Below are 20,989 nucleotides of genomic sequence, written 5' to 3'. Positions count from 1 at the left end.
AGTGCTAGTATCACGCGTGAGGCCAGGAACTGCTTCCAAAGATTTGGGCAATCCAGGCCACCGCTAGATTGGGCATTATACATCAACAAGCGGACCATTTGAGGCTTCTTGTTCTGCCAGACAAATTTAAACAGATCAGTCTGTATTGCTGGTGAAAAACCTTTTGATTTAAAGGGTTACTAAACCCAGTTTGTATATGCAGTAAAGCAAGTTTGTTATACTCACTGGGAACCTGAGGCATTAATCCTCCACATTGTGTAAAAAGGCTGTTTGACCCTGTCTTCTCTGATCCTCCCTTTTTTACTGTCCCCAATTCATCTGCTTATAGAACAGAGCCCTAGGAGGCACTCAGTTTGGTGTGTATTGCTAGGGAGATTTAATTATTTTTTGGGAGGGTTTATGTAATCAGCACAGGGCCAATCAGCCGTGTCCAGACAGAGTCAGGGGTCATGCAGCCTCATAGGACAGAGGAGAATGGAAACTCCCCCTACAAGCTTTAACCAGTGCTCGGCCAGACACTGATTGAAGTCACAAGACTGCTATGTAAAGCTGGTGAGAAAAGGTATTTAGCAGTTTATATTTACTAAAATAATTGCTCTGTGTACTGTGGGAGACCAGATACAATGAATGCAGGGTCCTGGGTTTAGTAACACTTTAACAAACACTTTAAACTTTTCCCGTCCAGTTCAACTAGCTTGAGAACATGTTTTATGCTGATCCTAAATTAAAAAGCTTTTAAACATTTTTTTTCTTATATTTTTACGTTAATATATCTATGTACATTTGTTAACTGCGTACATTTTTTTTCGGTATTTTTTGCCTGGTATTTAGTTACATAAATGTTACAGTTTAACAAGAAAAACAGGTGAATAAAACCAATAAGATAAAAACAATGTGGCAAACACCCCATAGCATATAAAAACTTTTGTGGAATCTGTTAGCAGTGGGTTTTTATTGAGATTTCCCCCCCAGTTCACAGCTGTGCATGGGTGTGAAAAAAGACGCCACTTTTTATCTATTTGGCAAACTTTGCAAAGACGCAATAAATCAAACATTGGAGTTACCAGATACTATTTTCATGCCTTTTGTGTTTGGCGATTCCTGACCTTGAGATAAGACACAATAACAGGAGTATGTTGTTCTACTATGCACTTTATCACATCAGGATCCATTCTGCTGTGATATGATGCCAACATCTCTGAAAACATGTTCCAGCAAAACAGAAAACCCTAATTATTTGCTGAATTATTTTGGATATATAGAGCATTTGATAGCTGTAGGCCTAATGCCTAAAGCACATTATATAATGCAATCTGTTAAATGGTTCATTGACAGATGTATTCAATGAAATTGTTTAGAAATGGAAAACAACTAGAGTGAGAAAATACCCCTGAGCTTTTCATGACCTAGAAAAGCAGAACGGCCGTCCTGCAGAAGGGGTACAGCACAGCAATAAACACAATTATTAGAACTAGATAAACACTTCCCAATTTGAAAAGTGTCACTCGAGTCACTTCATGCAAGCAATTTTAGAAAAATAACGAGGCTACTAATATCTCTCTACAGGATAGAGCAGTTTGAGGATTCCCCACTTCCACAAGGCCAGACAGAAAGTGTGACCTACTTGCAGCAACGGGATTTGTAATGGCGCAGTAGCTAAGCAAAGCTGGGAATTCTAGTGGTGATATAACAAGTGGACGTCCTGAGAGATAAATGAAAATAACATAGAATGCAACTTGTCAGCAACTGTAAAATTGATTACTTCTAAGACGAGGAAGCCTTTATAATAAAAACATTATTTTGTAATAAATAGACCAGATGCACACTGACACGGTCAAATCTGCATTCAGATAACATTTCTAAACACTTCTAATGCATGTAACGATTTTTTAATGGCGCAATTCACACAGTGGGGATTTTTTACTAAAGGCAAATCCACTTTGCACTGCAAGTACACTTGGAAAGGCAGTCGCTTTAGATCTGACGGGTAGATCTAAAAGGAGGGGAAGCTCTGCTGATTTTAGAATCCAATCATGTACAAGCAAAAATGCATGCCCCCCACAGATCTACAGGGACTGCACTTGTAGTGCAAAGTGGGTTTGCCTTTAGTAAATAAACCCCAGTGTGTTTACCTGCATTTATGTGCAGTCAGTTTAGTTGATATTAGGCTACTTTCACACTGGGGCAGGGGTGTGTTAGCAGTAGGCTTTACTGTAGTTTTAGCAGTGCTTTTCGGCCACTAGCTGGACGCTTTTACCCTCGCTAGATGCTGAAGAAAGGGTTAAAAGCATCCATGTTGCGGCGCTGCAGCACTGCCTATTCATTTTAATGGGCAGGGCGTTTAAAACCGTCCCAAAGATGCTGCTTGCAGGACTTTTTTTCCCATCCACTCAGGCTTTCACACTGGGAAGGCATGAGAGGCGCTTTTCAGGTGCTATGTTTAGCGCTAAAACACCTGAAAAGCGCCTGTGCATCCAGGATCTGATTAGACACTAAAATGCAGCTAAACAAATGCAAATGCGTGTAACCACTCCTAAATGCAGCTAAACTGCTTAAAGCTGGAACATCTAAACGCAGGCAAAAAATAAGGATCAGAGTTGTTTACACTTTCAAGGTGACTTCTCCTGGATTTAGAAAAAATAGAGTTACGCTTACCGGTAACGTCTTTTCCAGTAGTCTTTCAGGACAGCCCACAATTGAGAGATACTCCTCCTCTTCCTCTAGGAAACACTGCGCCAGCCCATAAATTTCTCACTCCCCCTGCCAGACCTCAGTTTTTATACGAGCACCTCCGGTCAGCTGGGGAGACACAAGAACATGTTAATAACATACTATTACATATCAACATCATGTCCTGGTCTTGAAATCAGACTTCCTCTATTCGGGTGGGTACCCAGGGCTGTCCTGAAAGACTACTGGAAAAGACGTTACCGGTAAGCGTAACTCTATTTTTCCCTTCCCGTCTTTCAGGACAGCCCACAATTGAGAGGATAATCGAGAACTTACCAACTAGGGTGGGACTATGGCTTGCAAAACCTTTCGCCCAAAGGCTTGCTCACCTGCCGAAACCAGGTCCACCCTGTAGTGTTTAACAAAGGTGGTGTAGCTGGACCATGTTGCTGCTTTGCAAATCTGTTCCGGCGTTGCTCCAGCTCTTTCTGCCTGAGAGGTTGCCAACGGTCGAGTGGAGTGTGCCTTTATTCCTGTAGGGATTTCCCTACCAGCCAAAGTGTATGCTTGCCCAATGCTTAGTCTTAGCCACCTGGCAATAGTGCGCCTAGATGCTTTGCATCCCTTCCTGGTTCCAGAAAATAAAACAAATAGTGAGTCTGACCTTCTAAACGGTTTAGTCACCTCTAAGTAATGTAGGATACTTCTCCTAACATCTAACGTACTGAAACGACGTTCCCTTTCCCCCGAAGGGTTGGAACAAAAAGAGGGTATATCTTGACTCCTGTGAAACTTTGAAGTCACTTTAGGAAGAAAGGCTGGATCGGTCTTGAAAACGACCCGATCCGGGAAAATAACACAAAAAGGGGGTCTGATCGATAGAGCTTCTAGCTCGCTGACCCTCCTAGCAGTGGTCACTGCAACCAAAAATGCTGTTTTTAAGGTTAAATCCCTTAGAGAACAATTATCTAAGGGCTCAAAGGGAGTACCCGTTAGGGTACGCAACACCAGAGACAGGTCCCAACTGGGGAAGGGTGGACCTCGAGCTGGTCTCTGTCTGGTTAGTGCTCTAAAGAACCTGACTACCCAGGGACTGGTGGCCAGAGGTTTTTCTAAATACGCCGTAAGTGCCGAAACCTGCCCTTTAAGGGTGCTAACTGAAAGACCCTTATCTGCCCCACACTGAAGAAATTCTAAGACAGCCGTGGGGCTCTGTACAGAACAGGGGCAATTTACACACCATTCGTTGAAACGAAGCCAAACCTTCTTGTAAATTTTGCGGGTCTCCTTCTTTCTACTATTAAGGAGGGTGGCAATTAAACCTTCGGAAAATCCCTTGGATCTTAGTATGGCTTCTTCAGTAGCCACGCCGCTAGCCTCCACCTGTGAACTTGTGGGCATAGGACTGGGCCCTGTGATAGAAGATCCTCTCGTTGAGGTAGAAATAAGGGTGGTTCTGCCGCTAACTGTTTGAGGACTGAGAACCATGCCCTCTTGGGCCAGTAAGGAGCTACCAGGACTAGAGAGGTGTGCTCTGATTGGAATTTTCTCAGAACTGCTGGCAGAAGTACCGGAGGTGGGAATGCATAGCATCTTCCGAACTTCCAGCTTTGGGACAGGGCATCCACCCCCCTTGCTCCTTCTCCTCTGTTCAGGGAGAAGAAACAGGGGGTCTTCGCATTTTCTCTTGAGGCGAAGAGGTCCACCTCCAGAGTTCCCCATCTCTTGTTCAGGAGATGAAAGACCTCCTGGTTGAGGGTCCACTCGCCCTCCCTCAGCTGCTTTCGACTGAGGAAGTCTGCTGTCACGTTTCTTTCCCCCCTCAGAAAGACCGCTGAAAGGGAGAGGGTGTGGATCTCGGCCCAGCCCAGAATCTCTGCTGCCAGGGCCGACAAACTTTCGCTTCTCGTGCCGCCCTGCTTGTTTAAGTAGGCTACGGCCGATGAATTGTCCGATCTCACCTGAATGTGGTGCCCCTGGAGTTCTTCCTGAAAGAACCTGAGGGCTAGGCCCACTGCCCTCAGCTCCTTCCAATTGGAAGATCTTTTCAGATCCTGGAGACCCCAGGTACCCTGCGCTGGAAGGGATCCCAGGTGTGCTCCCCAGCCCTTGCCGCTTGCGTCTGTGGTTACCACCCGAGACACCGGGATAATCCACAAACGTCCTTGGGTTACGTTGGTGGCCTTCCTCCACCACCAGAGGGATCTTTTTACCTGAAGTGGTACCTGAACCAAGGAGTCTAGGGCTTCTAAGCTGTGATCCCAGACCCTTAGTAGGAAGGCCTGCAGTGGGCGAAAGTGAATACCTGCCCACTGCACGGCTGGGAGGGCAGATGTCAACAGACCTAGCATTGACATCAGGGACCTTAGTGACACCTGTTGATTGTTTTGGAGGGAAGCCACTGCTCTGTCCAACTTCTTGACTTTCTCTACCGGGAGGAACACTCTTGAGAGAGTAGAATCCAGCAGGTACCCCAGGTAAGTGATCCGTTGTGATGGATTTAAACTGGACTTTTCTAGGTTCAGCAACCACCCTAGGTCCGTTAGAACCTTCTTGGTCACTTCCAGGTCCCTGGATAGCTGCTCTGGTGAGGCTGCGAAAAGAAGCAGGTCGTCCAGATAGGCTATGATGGATACTCCCTGAAGTCGCAGAAACGCTATGGGTTCTGCCAGGATCTTGGTAAAAATCCGGGGCGAGGAGGATAGCCCGAATGGCAGAGCCTGGAACTGGAGGTGTACAATCGTTCCCTCTAGGTCCACGGCCAATCGCAGATATTTCTGAGAACTCTCTGCGATCGGAACGTGCAAGTATGCGTCTCTGAGGTCCAGAGATACCATGAAACAATTGAGGGGAAGGAGGGCTCTGACTGTGTAAATCGATTCCATGCGGAACTTCCTGTATGAAATGGATCTGTTCAGAGGTTTTAGGTTTAGGATTAACCTGTATTTCCCTGAGGGCTTTTTTACCACAAAGATATGTGAATAAAATCCCCTTCCTTCCTCTGCCCTTGGAACTCTGAGGATGACACTCTGATCCTCTAGCTCCCTTAGAGCTCCCAACAAGGCTTCGGATTTCTCCTTGTCCCTGGGTAGATGGGTGACTAGGTATCTCTGGGGGGGAGGCGATGAAAATTCCAGTCGGTATCCCCCTCTTATGACCGCCAGGACAAACTGGTTTGGGGAAATTGATTCCCATTGTGGGAGAAAGGTCCCCAGTCTTCCTCCCACCCTGACTAGAGAGTCATGGGTTCTTAGGGGGCTGGACAGGAGGGTGAAAAATCGCTCCACCTCTGCCTCTGCCCTTGGGGGTCCAAACCCTCTTTTGGCCTGCCGGTTTGGCCCCTTTCTGTTTTTGCGGACGAAACCCCCTTCCTGCCTGTACTGCGACTTTTCTTTTAGGAGGAAAGGCTTTCTTTTTGTCCGCCGTGCGGTCTAGTACTGCTTCAAGGCCTGGGCCAAAAAGCAGGTCACCTGTGAAGGGAATACCACACAACTTGGATTTAGAGGCGCTGTCGCCAGTCCAAGTCTTGAGCCAGAGGGCCCTTCTGGCCGAGTTAGCCAGAGCAACCGAACTGGCTGACAATACGGACTGACTCCGCTGAGGCATCCGCTATATAAGCGACTCCTTGCAGGATAGTAGGGAAGGAAGCTAAAATAGTTTCCTTATCCGTACCAGCTTCAATGTGCTCCTGAATCTTAGAGAGCCAATGTTCCAGATTGCGGGCCATTACCGTGACGGCAAGTTCTGGTTTAAGATTCCCGATAGTAGAGTCCCAACATTTCTTCAATAGGGAATTCATTCTTTTGTCCATAACATCGGACAAAACCCCCATGTCCTCAAACGCTAAATCCGTGTTCCTGGACACTTGGGAGAAGGCGGCGTCTAATTTGGGGCTTTTGTTCCAAACAGACGAAGGATCCTCTGAGAAGGGGAATCTCCTCTTTAGGGATCTGGAAAAAAAAGGGTTTCCTTTCAGGATCCTGCCACTCCTTCTTAATGGTCTCTACCAGTATTTCATGTACTGGGAAGACCCTTTTCTCTTGCTCCTCCAGACCTCTGTACATTCGATCATGGAGGGTAAGAGGTTTCTTGTCGGTTTGGATACCAAGGGTTGTGTAAACTGCCCCTAAGAGGTCCTCTACCTCATCCAGCGACAATTTGTACCTAGAGGGCTTCCTGGACTCCCCGTCCTGGTCCTCTCCATCTGACCCCTCTTGAGAATCAGAGGTGGCACTATCCGGAAGAACCGGTTCCTCTTGGGAAGGGCCTGCGGAAACATCTGCCATAGCTGCTGCAATGGGTATGACAGGAGCAGGACCCTGAGCCAGTGGCTGGGTTGTAACCTGGGTGGGGACAGCCAGAGGCTGTAACCTCTCAAACAGAGATTTAAATGAGGAGAAAGTGGATGACAGCTCTTTAACAGAGGCTGCAAGTCCTGACTCCTGTTCTAATTCATTTTCCCTGACTAAGGATTGAATGCAATCCCTACACAGGACCTTAGTCCATGATTCTGGATGGACATCCCTACAGGAGGCACACTTCCTCTTTGAGCTATGCCTTCCACCACCCGTTTTTTCAATGGCCTTCTGAAACACAGAAAAGGGCAGAAAACAACAGTTTTAAAAAATCATAAATTTGGTTACAACCCTGGGAGTGCACCTAGCCCCCTATAAACCCTGGGACTAAGGACTCCCCCTCCCCTGGCCACCCAGGGGGCTTGCCTCCCCATGCATTGAACCCTACATGGAGAGGCAAACCTAAGCTAGAGAGCGCCCCTCCCCAGGGTACTCTTACCTTAGGCTCGCTGGAGGTAGCGTCAGTTGTCAGGGCTGGCTCTGGAGATGCTGCCGACATGACCGCAGGTGGCTGCTTGCTGAGAGCTTCTCTTCGCCTGTGCGAGATCCGACTCCCTCCAGCGTCCGCCCGGACCTCCTATCAGCACCGTGACCCGGAACCGGAAGTCGCGGTTCAAAGGGGAGACATCCGCTCTACGCCGGAAATGACGTCACCCGCCGTCCAGCCCGCTCGGTTCAAAAAAAATTTAAGGCCTGTAGTACAGGACGAGCCTTGATGTCTCCCTCGCTGCGCCCCACTGGACGAGATAGGGGTCCCCCGCAACCAGCAGCCGCGCTCGGTGTGAATGGGGTGGCTAATGGTGGGCCTGCACCGCACCAGGATTCACCTGAAAAGCCTCTGCTTCCTTTAAGGTAAAAGAATGGCCTCAGTCCTCTGCCTGAATTGGCCTAGGTTCCCATGCACAGTGTCTCCCCACCGGAGGAAACACTAATACTGAGGTCTGGCAGGGGGAGTGAGAAATTTATGGGCTGGCGCAGTGTTTCCTAGAGGAAGAGGAGGAGTATCTCTCAATTGTGGGCTGTCCTGAAAGACGGGAAGGGAAAGTTAGGCCCCTTACACACAGGGTGGGATCCGTTGGAGTTCATATGCTCATCTGGGAATCTGTCCTTAGGTTCCTGCTGAGCAGGCAAAAGGCTGGTCCGTGTCTGCTCCGTTTATGCAGAGTGGGCGGTCTCCTCTATTGGCGGTCAGATGTAAATGGACAGCATGTCTATTTACACACGACTGCCATCTGATCCCATCCATCTTTTAGCAGACAGGATCAGATGTCGGAGAGTGTCAATGAACACCAGAGGAGAGGAGACTGGAGGGTCCGATTAGGTCCACCTGAAAAAGTGACAGATCAGTCCACCCATGTGAAAGGGCCCTTAATCCCAGGAGTGCTTTATCTGTAAAAAAAAAAAGTAACATATAGATGGCCAAATGCCACACAACATGTTGTAATGAAAATGGATGGCTATAGATTCCTGTCTCACCCTTTAATAATTTCCAATATGCCCAAACTTTATCACCAGCATTATAATGTCAGGCCAAATGTACATTTCATTTGAAATTTATTAAAATCAGAAATACCCTCGGATCGATTGAGGTATAGGAATTCCAATTTACAACCTACAGAGGTTGTCTGAAAAATATGTTGTGAAATAAGTAATCATAGAACAATATTAAATGCAGAGCCATATATTCCATAAGATAGGATAATTATTGGATCCCAAACCTGTATTTGTATACCTCAGATTTACATTATAGTATTAGAAACAAGGTCACCTACAATAGTTTCATCGCCAACTTGTGCCTGCGTTACCCCTGTGGTTGATTAACATGGTAACTTTCAAAATAAAGCAAATTTTTTCACAAGTAACAAATAATTATGAAGAAGACAAGAAAATGTTGTCTTTTACCTGTTTTTGCCTATTAAACCTGGCATGAACTGTCATACATTAATGACTGTCTACACATACTGGTGATTCCACGATAGGGATAAAACTTTCTTTTTCGGGAGGGAGTTTAACAAGACACGTGGCCACTCAATAAAATTTGAAGAAAAGAGGTTTAACCTTAAAACTACGTAGAGGGTTCTTTACTGTGAGGCCCCGTACACACCATAGAATCCATCCGCAGATAAATCCCAGCAAATGGGTTTCAGCGGATAGATCCTATGGTGTGTACACGCCAGCGGATCTTTTTCCGCGGATATATCTCCCCTGGGATGGATTCCAGCAGATCGAATATTTGCTGACATGCAGAACATATCCATCTGCTGGAGTCCATCCCAACGGATGGATCCGCTGGTCTGTACAGACTCACCGGATCCATCCGTCCGAAGGGATCCCCCGCATGCGTCGTAATGATTCGACGCATGCGTGGAATTCCTTATATGACCGCGTCGCACACGTCGCCGCGTCATAATCGCGGCGACACGTCATCGCCAGAGGATTTCGGCGCGGATTTCAATGCGATGATGAGTACACTCCATCGCATTAAAATCTGCTGAAATCCTCTAGAGGATTTATCCGCGGAAATGGTCCGCTGGACCGTATTCGCTGATAAATTCTATCGTGTGTATGGGGCCTAAGAGTGGCAAGGATGTGGAATTCCCTTCCACAGGCGGTGGTCTCAGCGGGGAGCATTGATAGTTTAAAAAACCTATTAGATAGGCACCTGAACGACCACAACATACAGGGATTTACAATGTAATACTGACATATAACACACACATAGGTTGGACTTGATGGACTTGTGTCTTTTTTTCAACCTTACCTACTATGTTACATATAATATGGCCGGAATCCATCAGCCAGTGTGCTTAGGAGTGCTGCATATATTTGAGACTTTTTTATTGTCAATGGAAGGACTTGTATGACTTTGTATATGCCTGCAGGTTACTGAATAATGATGAATTTCAAGGTCTTTAAATGAAGTTCAGTTTGCTATGCACAGTGCCCTACAACACTCTGCACAGTAATTAAATAACTGGACAGAAATTATAAAAAAAAACTGACTGTCAGGTAATTTAATAACTTACTACTGTTTCAGAAATCTCCTGTATGTTCTACAGAAGAGAGAGGTCTACCTGAGATGGCAAATAATAAAAAATCAAGGTGCGTTTTACATATCTGCTTTCTTACCTCCCAGTTTTAGTCGTGTATGTGGCCAGGTGACCATGGTCTGCCCAGCTGTGCACAGTCTCTGTCATTCCATGCTCTTGGAACACGGGCTGTAGATCCTTGATAATGGCATTTCCGTCAGCTAAAAAGTGACATATGAAAAAGGAGTATCATAAACAATTGCTCAGCATAGAATAATTAAAATTTTCACATACATTGGTCAAAATTTGACACAAAAGATTATGGGCCAGATTCACATAGAATTGCGGCCATGTAACGTAAGCCGTTTACGTTACACCGCCGCAAGTTTTCAGTCTAAGTGTCCGATCCACAAAGCACTTACCTGGAAACTTGCGGCGGTGTATCGTAAACACGCCTGGCGCAAGCCCGCCCAATTCAAATGGGGCGGGTACCATTTAGAATTAGGCGCGCTCCCGCACCGGACGTACTGCGCATGCTCCGTTCGCAATTTTCCCGACGTGCTTTGCGCGAAATTCCGGCGGCGCAACGTGTTTGTGAATCGCGACGTGCGTAACGTACTTACGCCGGGAAAAAAATAAATTCAAAAGCGACGCGGGAACGACGGGCATACTTTAACATGGTGGAGTAATTTTACACCATGTTAATAGCAGCCCTAACTTTGCGACGGGAAACTAAGACTTGCGACGACGTAACGATGGGAAAAATCTTCGTGGATCGCCGTAACTGCTAATTTGCATACCCGACGCTGGAATACGACGCAAACTCCCCCCAGCGGCGGCCAAAGTATTGCATCCTAAGATCCGACGGTGTAATTTGTGCATTTGTTTTATGTTGCCGGCTATTGCTTTTAAAATAAAAAAAAGATTTATTACTCCTCAGGTACATTATCTTTATAAGTGATCATTAACTTGTGATCTGCCTGATGTTTTCTGCTCATCAGCTATCCTTATTGTTAGTATATTTTATGTGTGGCACAAAACAATACCTCTTTTTCCAATTTGGCCCTGGAAGGTCAAAAGGTTGGACACCACTGTTGTAGACGCAAAGGCTGGTTGCTTTCAAATCTCCCCACATTCATATACAATATAGTCACAATTGGTATTTAGTTATAGGCAGCACTGAGCTCAATCACAACCTATCATTTAGGGCCCATTTGCCACTTTATGTTTTGCCATGTGTCTCCTCTCCTAACCTGTGTTAATGTATGTCTCGTTGACATGCTTTGACATGTTCACCAAAATGGAAAGACAAGCTTTCAGACTGTTTTCAAGATTTAGTTTTACTCATATTTATAAAGATAGATCTACAAATAGAGAAACAAGGCTTTTGAATTAAACTTTACAGAGAAGAAAGGGGAAAAAAAAAATATATGGATATAGTCAATATAAGGATAATGCAGTAAAACTAGAAAGATATTAGAATCATGCTAAAATAAAAATAATTCTATTGATCATTTCATCAGATATAGAAGCATAGCATTCCTATAAAAGTCCACCAGTGATTCTAACTAAGAGCCTTGATGATTCCTAACGAGAAAAACCGCCATCAGTCACCTCATGTGAAGAGTCCGCCACCAAATAGTAAGATTTGCTGCTTACCAGCTCCAGATGTTCCCCCATTACAGGGGATCAAACAGTGCATTTGGCTTATACCCACAGACTGGGTCTTTCTCTCAACAAAAACGTTCGATTTGCGGGGCGCCACTTGCTCACATGGATGAATGGTTTATATACCAAAAACAACAAAGGCGCCATGGCAAAAAAAAAAATTATAAAGTTTATTGAGAATAAAGAAATGCACCTACATGTTAAAAGTATAATGGAGGTCTTAAGTCTGGTGTGCCGGCTGGTGCACAATCAAAACAACCCGTCCTTCCGGGACACAAGTGGATAGATGACGTTAGCGTGTCGCTCTTTCCTGCGCGTTTCATCAGAGAAAACGTTGTCCATGGGCACAGGCGGTGCGCTGAGTCTCCTCCTTAAATAGTAAACAAAATAGCCAAGCCTTGATCTGAGCCGCGACTCGCTGTTGCGATATCTGCATGGGCGTGTACCAAGCCTCTTTTATAGATGTACGCCATGCCGATGCATTCTTTAAAAATACTTATATCAAAACAAAAGAAAAACATTTCTCCTCTATTGGCCGCTTTTTTATAAAAAAATAAGCTCTGGGACACAACAGCATCAGGGACATCCTTTCTCATAGCCACCAGTTATAGATGTTAGCCTATTGTGCAAACTCCACCTCCCAGATTGAACTCACATGAAATGGCAACGTTTGTAGAGTGAGTGGCACCCCACAAATAGGAGAACAATTTCGTTGGTAGAAAGACCAATACTGGGTATGAGTCAAACGTGCCATTTGATCCCCTGTAACCGGGGATCATCTGGAGCTGGTAAGCAGCAAATCGTACCATTTGGTGGCGGACTCTTCACATGAGGTGACTCGTGATTTTTATCATCAGGAATCATCACGGCTCATAGTTAGAATCACTGGTGGACTTTTATAGGGACACTATGCTTCTATGTCTGATGGACTGATCTATACAATTATTTTTTATTTATTGCGTGCTATACTGTAGTTTATGTCATACAGGAGAATAGCTGCTCATATTTGCTTGTTTGAGTTTTGGTTTATTTTTTGGTTTTGAAACCCTTATAGCACAGTTTGTTCACCCCTTTACTATCTAGTAAAACTAGAAACCCTGCGCTGGGAAAAGAACATAACTTTTTTTTATAAACACAAGCGCAACGGCATTTCAAATCTTGATGTACTGTTACTAGATAGGCCATCCAACTTTTCAGCAGTATAAAATATCCAAATAGAAGACTATTTCTCTGGCGACGACAGAAAACAAATGCTCATAGTTACATGTAAGCGGTAACACAGATTCTTATTAGAAGTGGTACACACTACCTTATCCCACATTGATCTTTTTTTTTTTTTAATACACATGGGTCTCAGATTTAAAAGAAATAAGCAAGATACTTTTGGTTTTGTGTTGCTTTAAATTGCATAGTACTAGTAGTTCTATAAGGTGCTTAAGCTGCCTCTAGTTGCCTTGAGCTGCTTATGCATTCATAATACAATGGAACCTCGGATTGCGAGTAACACGGTTTACGAGCGTTTCGCAAAACAAGCAGGATTCAAGTCGATGGGGTGTGCAGTACCGCATTTGGCCAGAGGAGCAGGGGCGTCGGTGATGCTCGGAGACGCTCGTTCCCGAGTGTCTCAGAGCATCTCAGAGTTTCTCTGGTCACATACAGTACTGCATACACCGACGCCCTCGCACCTCTGGCCACATACAGTACTGCATACACCAGCATCCCTTGTGGAACAAATTAGCTGAGTTTCCATTGATTCCTATAGGGAAACTCGCTTTGATATACGAGTGATGTGGATTACAAGAATGCTTCTGAAACAGATTATGCTCATAATCCAAGGTACTACTGTAACTTGTCTGGTAAGAAAGGTCTCTAAGGCTGGCCAAAGATTATGCAACTTTTTTCCTTCAACCATAGGCTGAAGTAAAGAAAGTCGCTCGATTTCCCCATCAACAAAGTCAGTGCTCCCTCCCGCTGTGTGATTGTATTCTGGACAGTGGGAGATTTCCTGGCCGTCAGAGTACAATGATCACTGCTGATGGTTTTAGCCACCAGCAGTGATCACAAGCTGGTTGTACAGAAGTTGATCAATAGACCGACTTCAGTCCAACCAGCCTGCCCAGAGTTGGACTGAAATTTGCCTGGTCCCTACAGAGCTGACTGAATTTTGATCCATCTATAGCCAGCTTAAGTCCCAGTCAAACAAGTCCTAGACTGACAAAGCCGTGATTGTCATGTGCTTATCAGATTCATTAGTCAGGCACAACTGGAACCTTTCTATTAGATCAGATAAGCTGCAAAATGTCTTGCTTTTGCAGAACAGCGTGTTACTTGTTTGGTGTATGTAATGTGGGTGTATTTGATTATTTTTAAGGCTTTAGTATGCAGGGGCTGAATGGCGATTTTCTGATATCATTTAACAATTTACTTTATAAGGTAATTTAAATGGAAACCTTAAAGCGGAGTTCCACCCTAAAAATTATCTTTCTATTAACAGCTTGCCTTTAATGTACATTTTTTTTTTTTTTTTTTTTTTTTTTACTCACTTCTATCTGGCTGTTACTAGGCACATTTCCTAATCTGCCACATTTCCTAATCTGCCTAAGTTCTAAGTTCCTAAGACAGACTCCATTGCCTCCTGGGAAATGATGACACTCATTTCCCAGGAGTCTCTGGGCATTAGTGTGCCTAAAAATCGCCCAGCATGCACCTCTCCCTGAAAACCAGGAAGAAAAAGGAACTGGGCTTCACATGCCCACACATATGATCGATAGGACCACATCATGAGCTGGAGGATATAAGGCAAGTGTTTGCAATGATTTCTGGAACGACTGGGGAGCTATTAATATGTTTTAGGGACTATTTAATGTGATTAATTTTAGCTTACAAAAAAAAAAAAAATTATGCCCTGAACCCCGCTTTAAAATGACACAAATGCAGTGGCCATCACTGCTCATCTGATAGCTGGCTGGCAATCGTGCGGACACAAGGGCTTTTTAAAAGTTCTTCAGTCACAGATCTGCAATATATATATATATATATATATATATATATACCGTATTTATCGTGGTATAACGCGCTCCCGCGTATACCGCGCACCCCTAAAGTGGCCCCCAATCCTGTGGAAAAAAACGTTTTTTTTTTTTTGTACTTACAGTTTTGGTGTCTTGCGCGGCGTCCATCGGCGGCCTCGTCGGGTCCGGCGTCCTTCTGCGGCTTCGGGTGTCCTCTTCGGCGGGTCCGGCGTCCGTCTTCGGCGGGTCGGGTGTCCTCTTCTGCGGGTCCGGCATCCTTCTGCGGCGTCCTCCCCGCTCGTTTCCCGCCACGAGTTTGAATACTGCGCCGGCATATACCGAGCGCAGTACACTCGTGAATCTTCGGGCAGGCTCGGCAACTGTCGCGCTGACGTCCTGTACGCTCAGGACGTCAGTGCGAGAGGCGCGGAGACTGCCCGAAGATTCACGAGTGTACTGCGCTCGGTATATGCCGGCGGAGTATTCAAACTCGTGGCAGGAAAGCGGGTATCGGCGTATATCGCTCACCCACGATTTTGCCCTGATTTTCAGGGCAAAATAGTGCGCGGTATACGCCAATAAATACGGTATATAAATACATACACACCGTATTTATCGGCGTATACGGCGCACTTTTTTGCCCTGAAAAATCAGGGCAACATCGTGGGTGCGCGGTATACGCCGATACCCGCTTTCCCGCGTCGAGTTTGAATATTGCGCCGACATATACCGAGCGCAGTACACTCGTGTATTGTCGGGCAGTCTCGGCTCCTCCCGCGCTGACGTCAGCGCGAGTGTAGCCGAGCATTGCCGACAATACACAAGTGTACTGCACTCTGTATATGTCGGTGCAGTATTCAAACTGGGCGCAGGAAATGAGCGGGGAGGATGCCGCATAAGGACGCCGGACCCGACGAAGAGGACACCCGAAGCCGCAGACGGACGCCGGACCCGACGAGGCCGCCGATGGACGCCGCGCAAGACACCAAAAATGTAAGTACAAAAAAACTTTTTTCCACAGGATTCGGGGGCAACTTTAGGGGTGCGCGGTATACGCAGGAGCACGCTATACCGCGATAAATATGGTGTAATATATATATATATATATATATATATATATTATATATATATATATAGAATTTGGATCAGAACTGTGACTTCACCGACTACATATTAGTCTCGGGTTAGTGACTCAGAACATATGCTAGCTAGGAAACTATCATTTTTTTAGTACAATGTCAGGAATGGTAGCCTATGTATTTTTAAATTAGAACAAGTTTCCTTTAACTCTTTTCCACCAGCCATACACATACAGTATATGTTGCAGCAAGACGGTGAGCTGTAACACCAAGGGGCCACATATACGCTTGCAGCCAGCAACTATATTCTGTGCTGAAAGTGTGCCCCCCAGTAGGACAGGCTCAGTGACTTTAAACCTGTCCTTGGGTGTCACCTTTGCCACAGGTACAAGAAATTTCTGTTCTCCAAGATCTTTCCCGTCAACTGTAAGTGCTATTATTGTGGAGTAAAAGCTTACTCTTGGATGAACAACAGCAGCTCAGCTACATAGTAGAGCATGCAAACTCACAGAACAGAAGCACACAGCGCATAATAAAGCACCTATTCTCTGTTGCATCATTTAGAAACGGCTTCCAGAAGCAACTTCACCACAAGAACTGAGATTCAGGAAATTTTTGGCCAAACAGTGTATAAATGATCCTCAGACTACAGGGGAATTGAACTGTGTGTGGCAAATAAAGTCAATACGTAGAAAAGGATACGGCACTCCTATGTAGGTTTGGCCAGCATTACTTTCTCCCAGACTTGGCATCAAGCACTTTGTTTCTCTTCCAAGATACAGTATATAACAAGACTTTACTTGCTTAAGAGAACTTGAAACCGAATAAATACGAGCCTCAGACCCCAGGAATGCTAAATCTGGAGGCACGTATTAGTAGAAGTGTAGGAAATTCTGTGGGAGACCATTAATTCTTTAATTTTTCTTCCATTTCATCTGTAATTCACATGGGATATTGTGATTTGCAATGTTGCACTGAACTGAGCGAAACTAATGCCGCGTACAGACGGTCGTTTTTTGTGATGAAAAAAAAAACGACGTTTGAAATCATGAAATAAAACAACGTTTTTGAAACATCATTTTCAAAAACGATGTTGCCTACACACCATAGTTTTTTCACAATGCTCTTGCAAAGCAAGGTTACGTTTCACCACTTTTTTCCATTGAAGCTCACTTCATAACTAGCTTCTGGGCATGCGCGGGTTTAAAAACGTCGTTTCAAACGTCGTTTTTTGCTACACATGGTCAATTTCTGTGAAACAAAAAACGACGTTTTGAAAAACGACACAAAAAATTCGAGCATGTTCGAATTTTTTTTTGGTCGTTTTTTTGAAGACATAAAACGACGTTTTGCCCACACACGATCATTTTGAATGACGTTTTTTAAAACGTCGTTTTTTTTCATCACAAAAAACGACCGTCTGTACGCGGCATTACACTAACCATGTAAAAGAAAAATCAATATCGTAATGTGCTATTAACTTTCAGGTTTCTACATGGCAGGTAACTGCTTACATACTGTATACATATATTATTATGTGATCGTCTTGGAATTAACTGGTTTTCTGCAGTAATTTGCCATAAAATATATTCCAATCCTCATCTATGTCACAATAGACAAACACAATGTGCTTAAAGGGGTTGTAAAGTCTCATGGGTTTTCACCTAAATGCCTTAAGGCAGTGGTTCTCAACCTTCTAGTGCCGTGACCCCTTGATAAAATTTCCCAAGATGTGGGGACCCCTAACAGTAAAATAATTTTTGTAGCGTGGGTTGTCAGCACTCAAGGCAAGACAAGTAATTTGCGCCCCTAACCCATGGACATTTAGCGCTCCCCGAGTCCCTTTCACTCGTACCGTATTGAAACCCCTTATGGTACATTTTAGGATGTACCACTCTTTCTCTTTGTCCTCCTTTCTTTCCCTTTTATCTCTCTCTATCCTAATTTCTTGTTTTTTTCTTCCCCATCCCTCTCTCTAACAGTCTTTCTCCTATTCTTTCTCTGCTCCTCCCCCTCTTTCCCTCTCCCTTCCATGTATTCTCTATTTTTCCTTCTCTTATTCCTTGGTGTGGGGGGGGGGGGGGGAGTTGGGATGAGTGGTTACTCACTGTATCTCCGGGTTCACTGTGTCTCCGACTTTGTGGCATCTCTTAGAAGTGACACCTATGCCAAAATCAGGAGATAGGGTCTCCTCCAGCCCCTCCCACTTCACATTCCTCACCAGTCAGCTGACCTCTAGTCTCTGCCCCCCCAGCAATGCTGTGAACTGAATGGGCGGCTGCGAGATGCTGAGTGGTCGGCCGTGGGCTCCAGGAACAGCCCAGCAGGGCGGTCGCAAAAGGCTGGGAGAGCAGCGCGGGCTTCAGGAGCAGCCCAGGATCCTGTGACCCCTGGCAAATTGTCATTCGACCCACGAGAGGGTCCTGACCCCCAGGTTGAGAACCACTGCCTTAAGGTGAAAAACCTTCTGTGCTGTAGCTGCCCCCAAAGCCCCCCTTTTCTTACCTGAACCTGATCGTTCCAGAAAGGTGCACAAGCCCAGCAACTCAAGCCTCTGTCTCGGGTCCTGATTGGATAGATTGATAGCAGGAGCCATTAACTCTGGCTGAGGTCAAACAAATCAAGTGACACAGGAGCCAGGGGTGGGGGCGAGTCCTGCCATCTGTATCAATTAACTCAGCAGTTGGACTCGTGAGCGTGCCCGCATGGGTGCCATTAGGGAAAGCGACACTATGTGGGGGCACCCGATGAAGAGGAGCACCATTGGGGCACACCAGAAGAGCATCGGGCCGCTATGTGAAAAACCCTTGTACAGAGCAGGCAATTATTACATGTTTGTTATTTTTTTAAAACAAACCTTTAAAATCACTTTGGCCAACATTACAGTCACAGATACTATGCCATTAGGTGAGCTGGATCAGATGCAGAGCAGCAGGGTCTGCTGCCAACTCTGATTATTTTCATTTTGATAACTCTTCAGCAGATACTGGTGGAAGATAGAAAGTGAAACAGATTTGCTGTGGAAAATGTTTTGCTACATGCATGGTTATCCCTTTCCAGTTCAATACACATAAATACAGGGGGTCCCCGAGTTACAAACTCGTTAGGGACTTTCCTCCTGTAAACCGGCAATTACGGACATTTCCGATGTTTTCCGATGTTCCGTCAAATGCCGTTCTGCACATGCACGGCCAATTACGGACATTTCCCGAGGCTCCGTCTGGCCGCGCATGCACAGAACAGCAAATGGCCTGCGAAAAATGGCAGAGGGTCCCCGCAGCGCCCCGTTCGTAAGTAGGAGAAGTTCGTAACTCTGGCGTTCGTAAGTCGGGGACCCCCTGTACATGCCTTCAACAGAAATAAATAGAACCACTTAGACCTTACCAAAGTAAAGCGTATATAATTCCTAAACCTTATACAGCCGTGGCCAAAAGTTTTGAGAATGACACAAATAATCATTTTAACAAAGTCTGCTGCTTCAGCGTTTTTAGATCTTTTTGTCAGATGTTACCATAGTACACTGTAGTACAATTACAAGAATTTCATAAGTATTAAAAAGCTTTTATTGACAACTACATTACGTTTATGCAAAAAGTCAATATTTGCAGTGTTGACCCTTCTTTTTCAAGACCTCTGCAACTTCTGGGCCACATCTGGACTGATGGCAGCCCATTCTTGCATATTCAATGCTTGGCATGTGTCAAAATTTGTGTGTTTTTTTTGTTCATTCGCCTCTTGAGGATTGACCACAAGTTCTCAATTGGATTAAAGTCTGGGGAGTTTCCTGCCCATGAACCCAAAATGTTGATGTTTTGTTCCCCAAGCCACATAGTTATCACTTTTGCCTTATGGTAAGGCGTTTCATCATGCTGGAAAAGGCATTGTTTGTCACCAAACTGTTCTTGGATGGTTGGGAGCTGTTGCTCAGAGGATGTTTTTGTACTTTTTTTTATTCATGGCTGTTTAGTGAGCCCACTTTCTTGGCTGACAAGCAACCCCACACATGAATAGTCTCAGGATGCTTTACTGTTGGCATGACACAGGACTGATGGTAGCGCTCACCTTTTCTTCTCTGGACAAGCAGTTCAATCCCTGTACCTTTTTTCAGAATATCAGCCTGTCCCTGATATTTTTCCTGGAGAGAAGTGGCTTCTTTGCTGCCCTTCTTGACACCAGACCATCCTCCAAAAAACTTCCCCTCCCTGTGCATGCAGATGCACTCATACCTGTCAGCTGACATTCCTGAGCAAGCTCTGCACTGGTGGTGCCCCGATCCCACAGCTGAATCAACTGTAGAAGACGGTCCTGGCGCATGCTGGACTTTCTTGGGCCCCCTGAAACCTTCTTCACAAATGCAGTGGAAAGGTATTTTTATGGAATTAAGTTAATTTTAATGGCAAAGAGGGACTTTGCAATTAATTGCAATTCATCTGATCACTCTTCAAAACATTCTGGAGTACATGCAAATTGCCACCATTAAAATGGAGGCAGCAGACTGTGAAATTATTTGTGTCATTACCAAAACGTTTGGCCACAGCTGAATATAGTTGTCTATTTATAAAAAAAAAAAAAAAAAGCATAAGAATTAAACCACTTAATCTGCATGCACATTTGATCTGTGTGAATTGGTCAAAAACTAATTTTATTTAAGCCATTTTCTCTTCTGAACTGCCTCTCCTAACCCCTTGTATAATATCCTCAAGCCCTGGGCATCCATTTAACTATACCCAGCACTCCCATCACCACATGCCCTCTGATAGCAGCCGCAATCCACAAAATTTAGTTTCCAATACTCATCTTTCCAAAACCAGCCTTCCCTTCTCTTGCGCCCTCTGGAATGCCCACACCCTCTGGCATGCCCACTCTGTCTGTAAAAAGTCACCTCTCTCCACAACCCCCTTATCACCAACTATTTTAACCACTTAAGCCCCGAACCATTTGGCTGGCCAAAGACCAGGCCACTTTTTGTAATTTGGCACTGCGTCGCTTTAACTGACAATTGCGTAGTCGTGCGATGTGGCTCCCAAACAAAGTTGACTTCCTTTTTATTTCCACAAATAAGAGCTTTCTTTTGGTGGTATTTGATCACCTCTGCAGTTTTTATTTTTTGCGCTATAAACAAAAATAGAGCAACAATTTTGAAAAAAAATAAGCAATATTTTTTACTTTTTGCTATA

At 44.9% G+C, this 20,989-nt stretch overlaps 1 protein-coding gene across 1 annotated transcript in view; it reads right to left on the bottom strand.

The window, feature by feature from the left end:
* The window catches only part of SMS (spermine synthase), a 271,766-nt gene that overhangs the window by 203,550 nt on the left and 47,227 nt on the right, over positions 1-20,989 (bottom strand). Inside the window, exon 2 of the mRNA XM_040338251.1 lies at positions 10,155-10,275. Coding sequence (XP_040194185.1) covers positions 10,155-10,275 — 121 coding nt within the window. The remainder of the gene's footprint in view (positions 1-10,154; positions 10,276-20,989) is intronic.

Source organism: Rana temporaria, chromosome 2 (genome assembly GCF_905171775.1).
Source record: "Rana temporaria chromosome 2, aRanTem1.1, whole genome shotgun sequence".
NCBI classification, from domain to species: Eukaryota; Metazoa; Chordata; class Amphibia; order Anura; family Ranidae; genus Rana; species Rana temporaria.
This window is presented reverse-complemented; position numbering and strand designations above follow the sequence as displayed.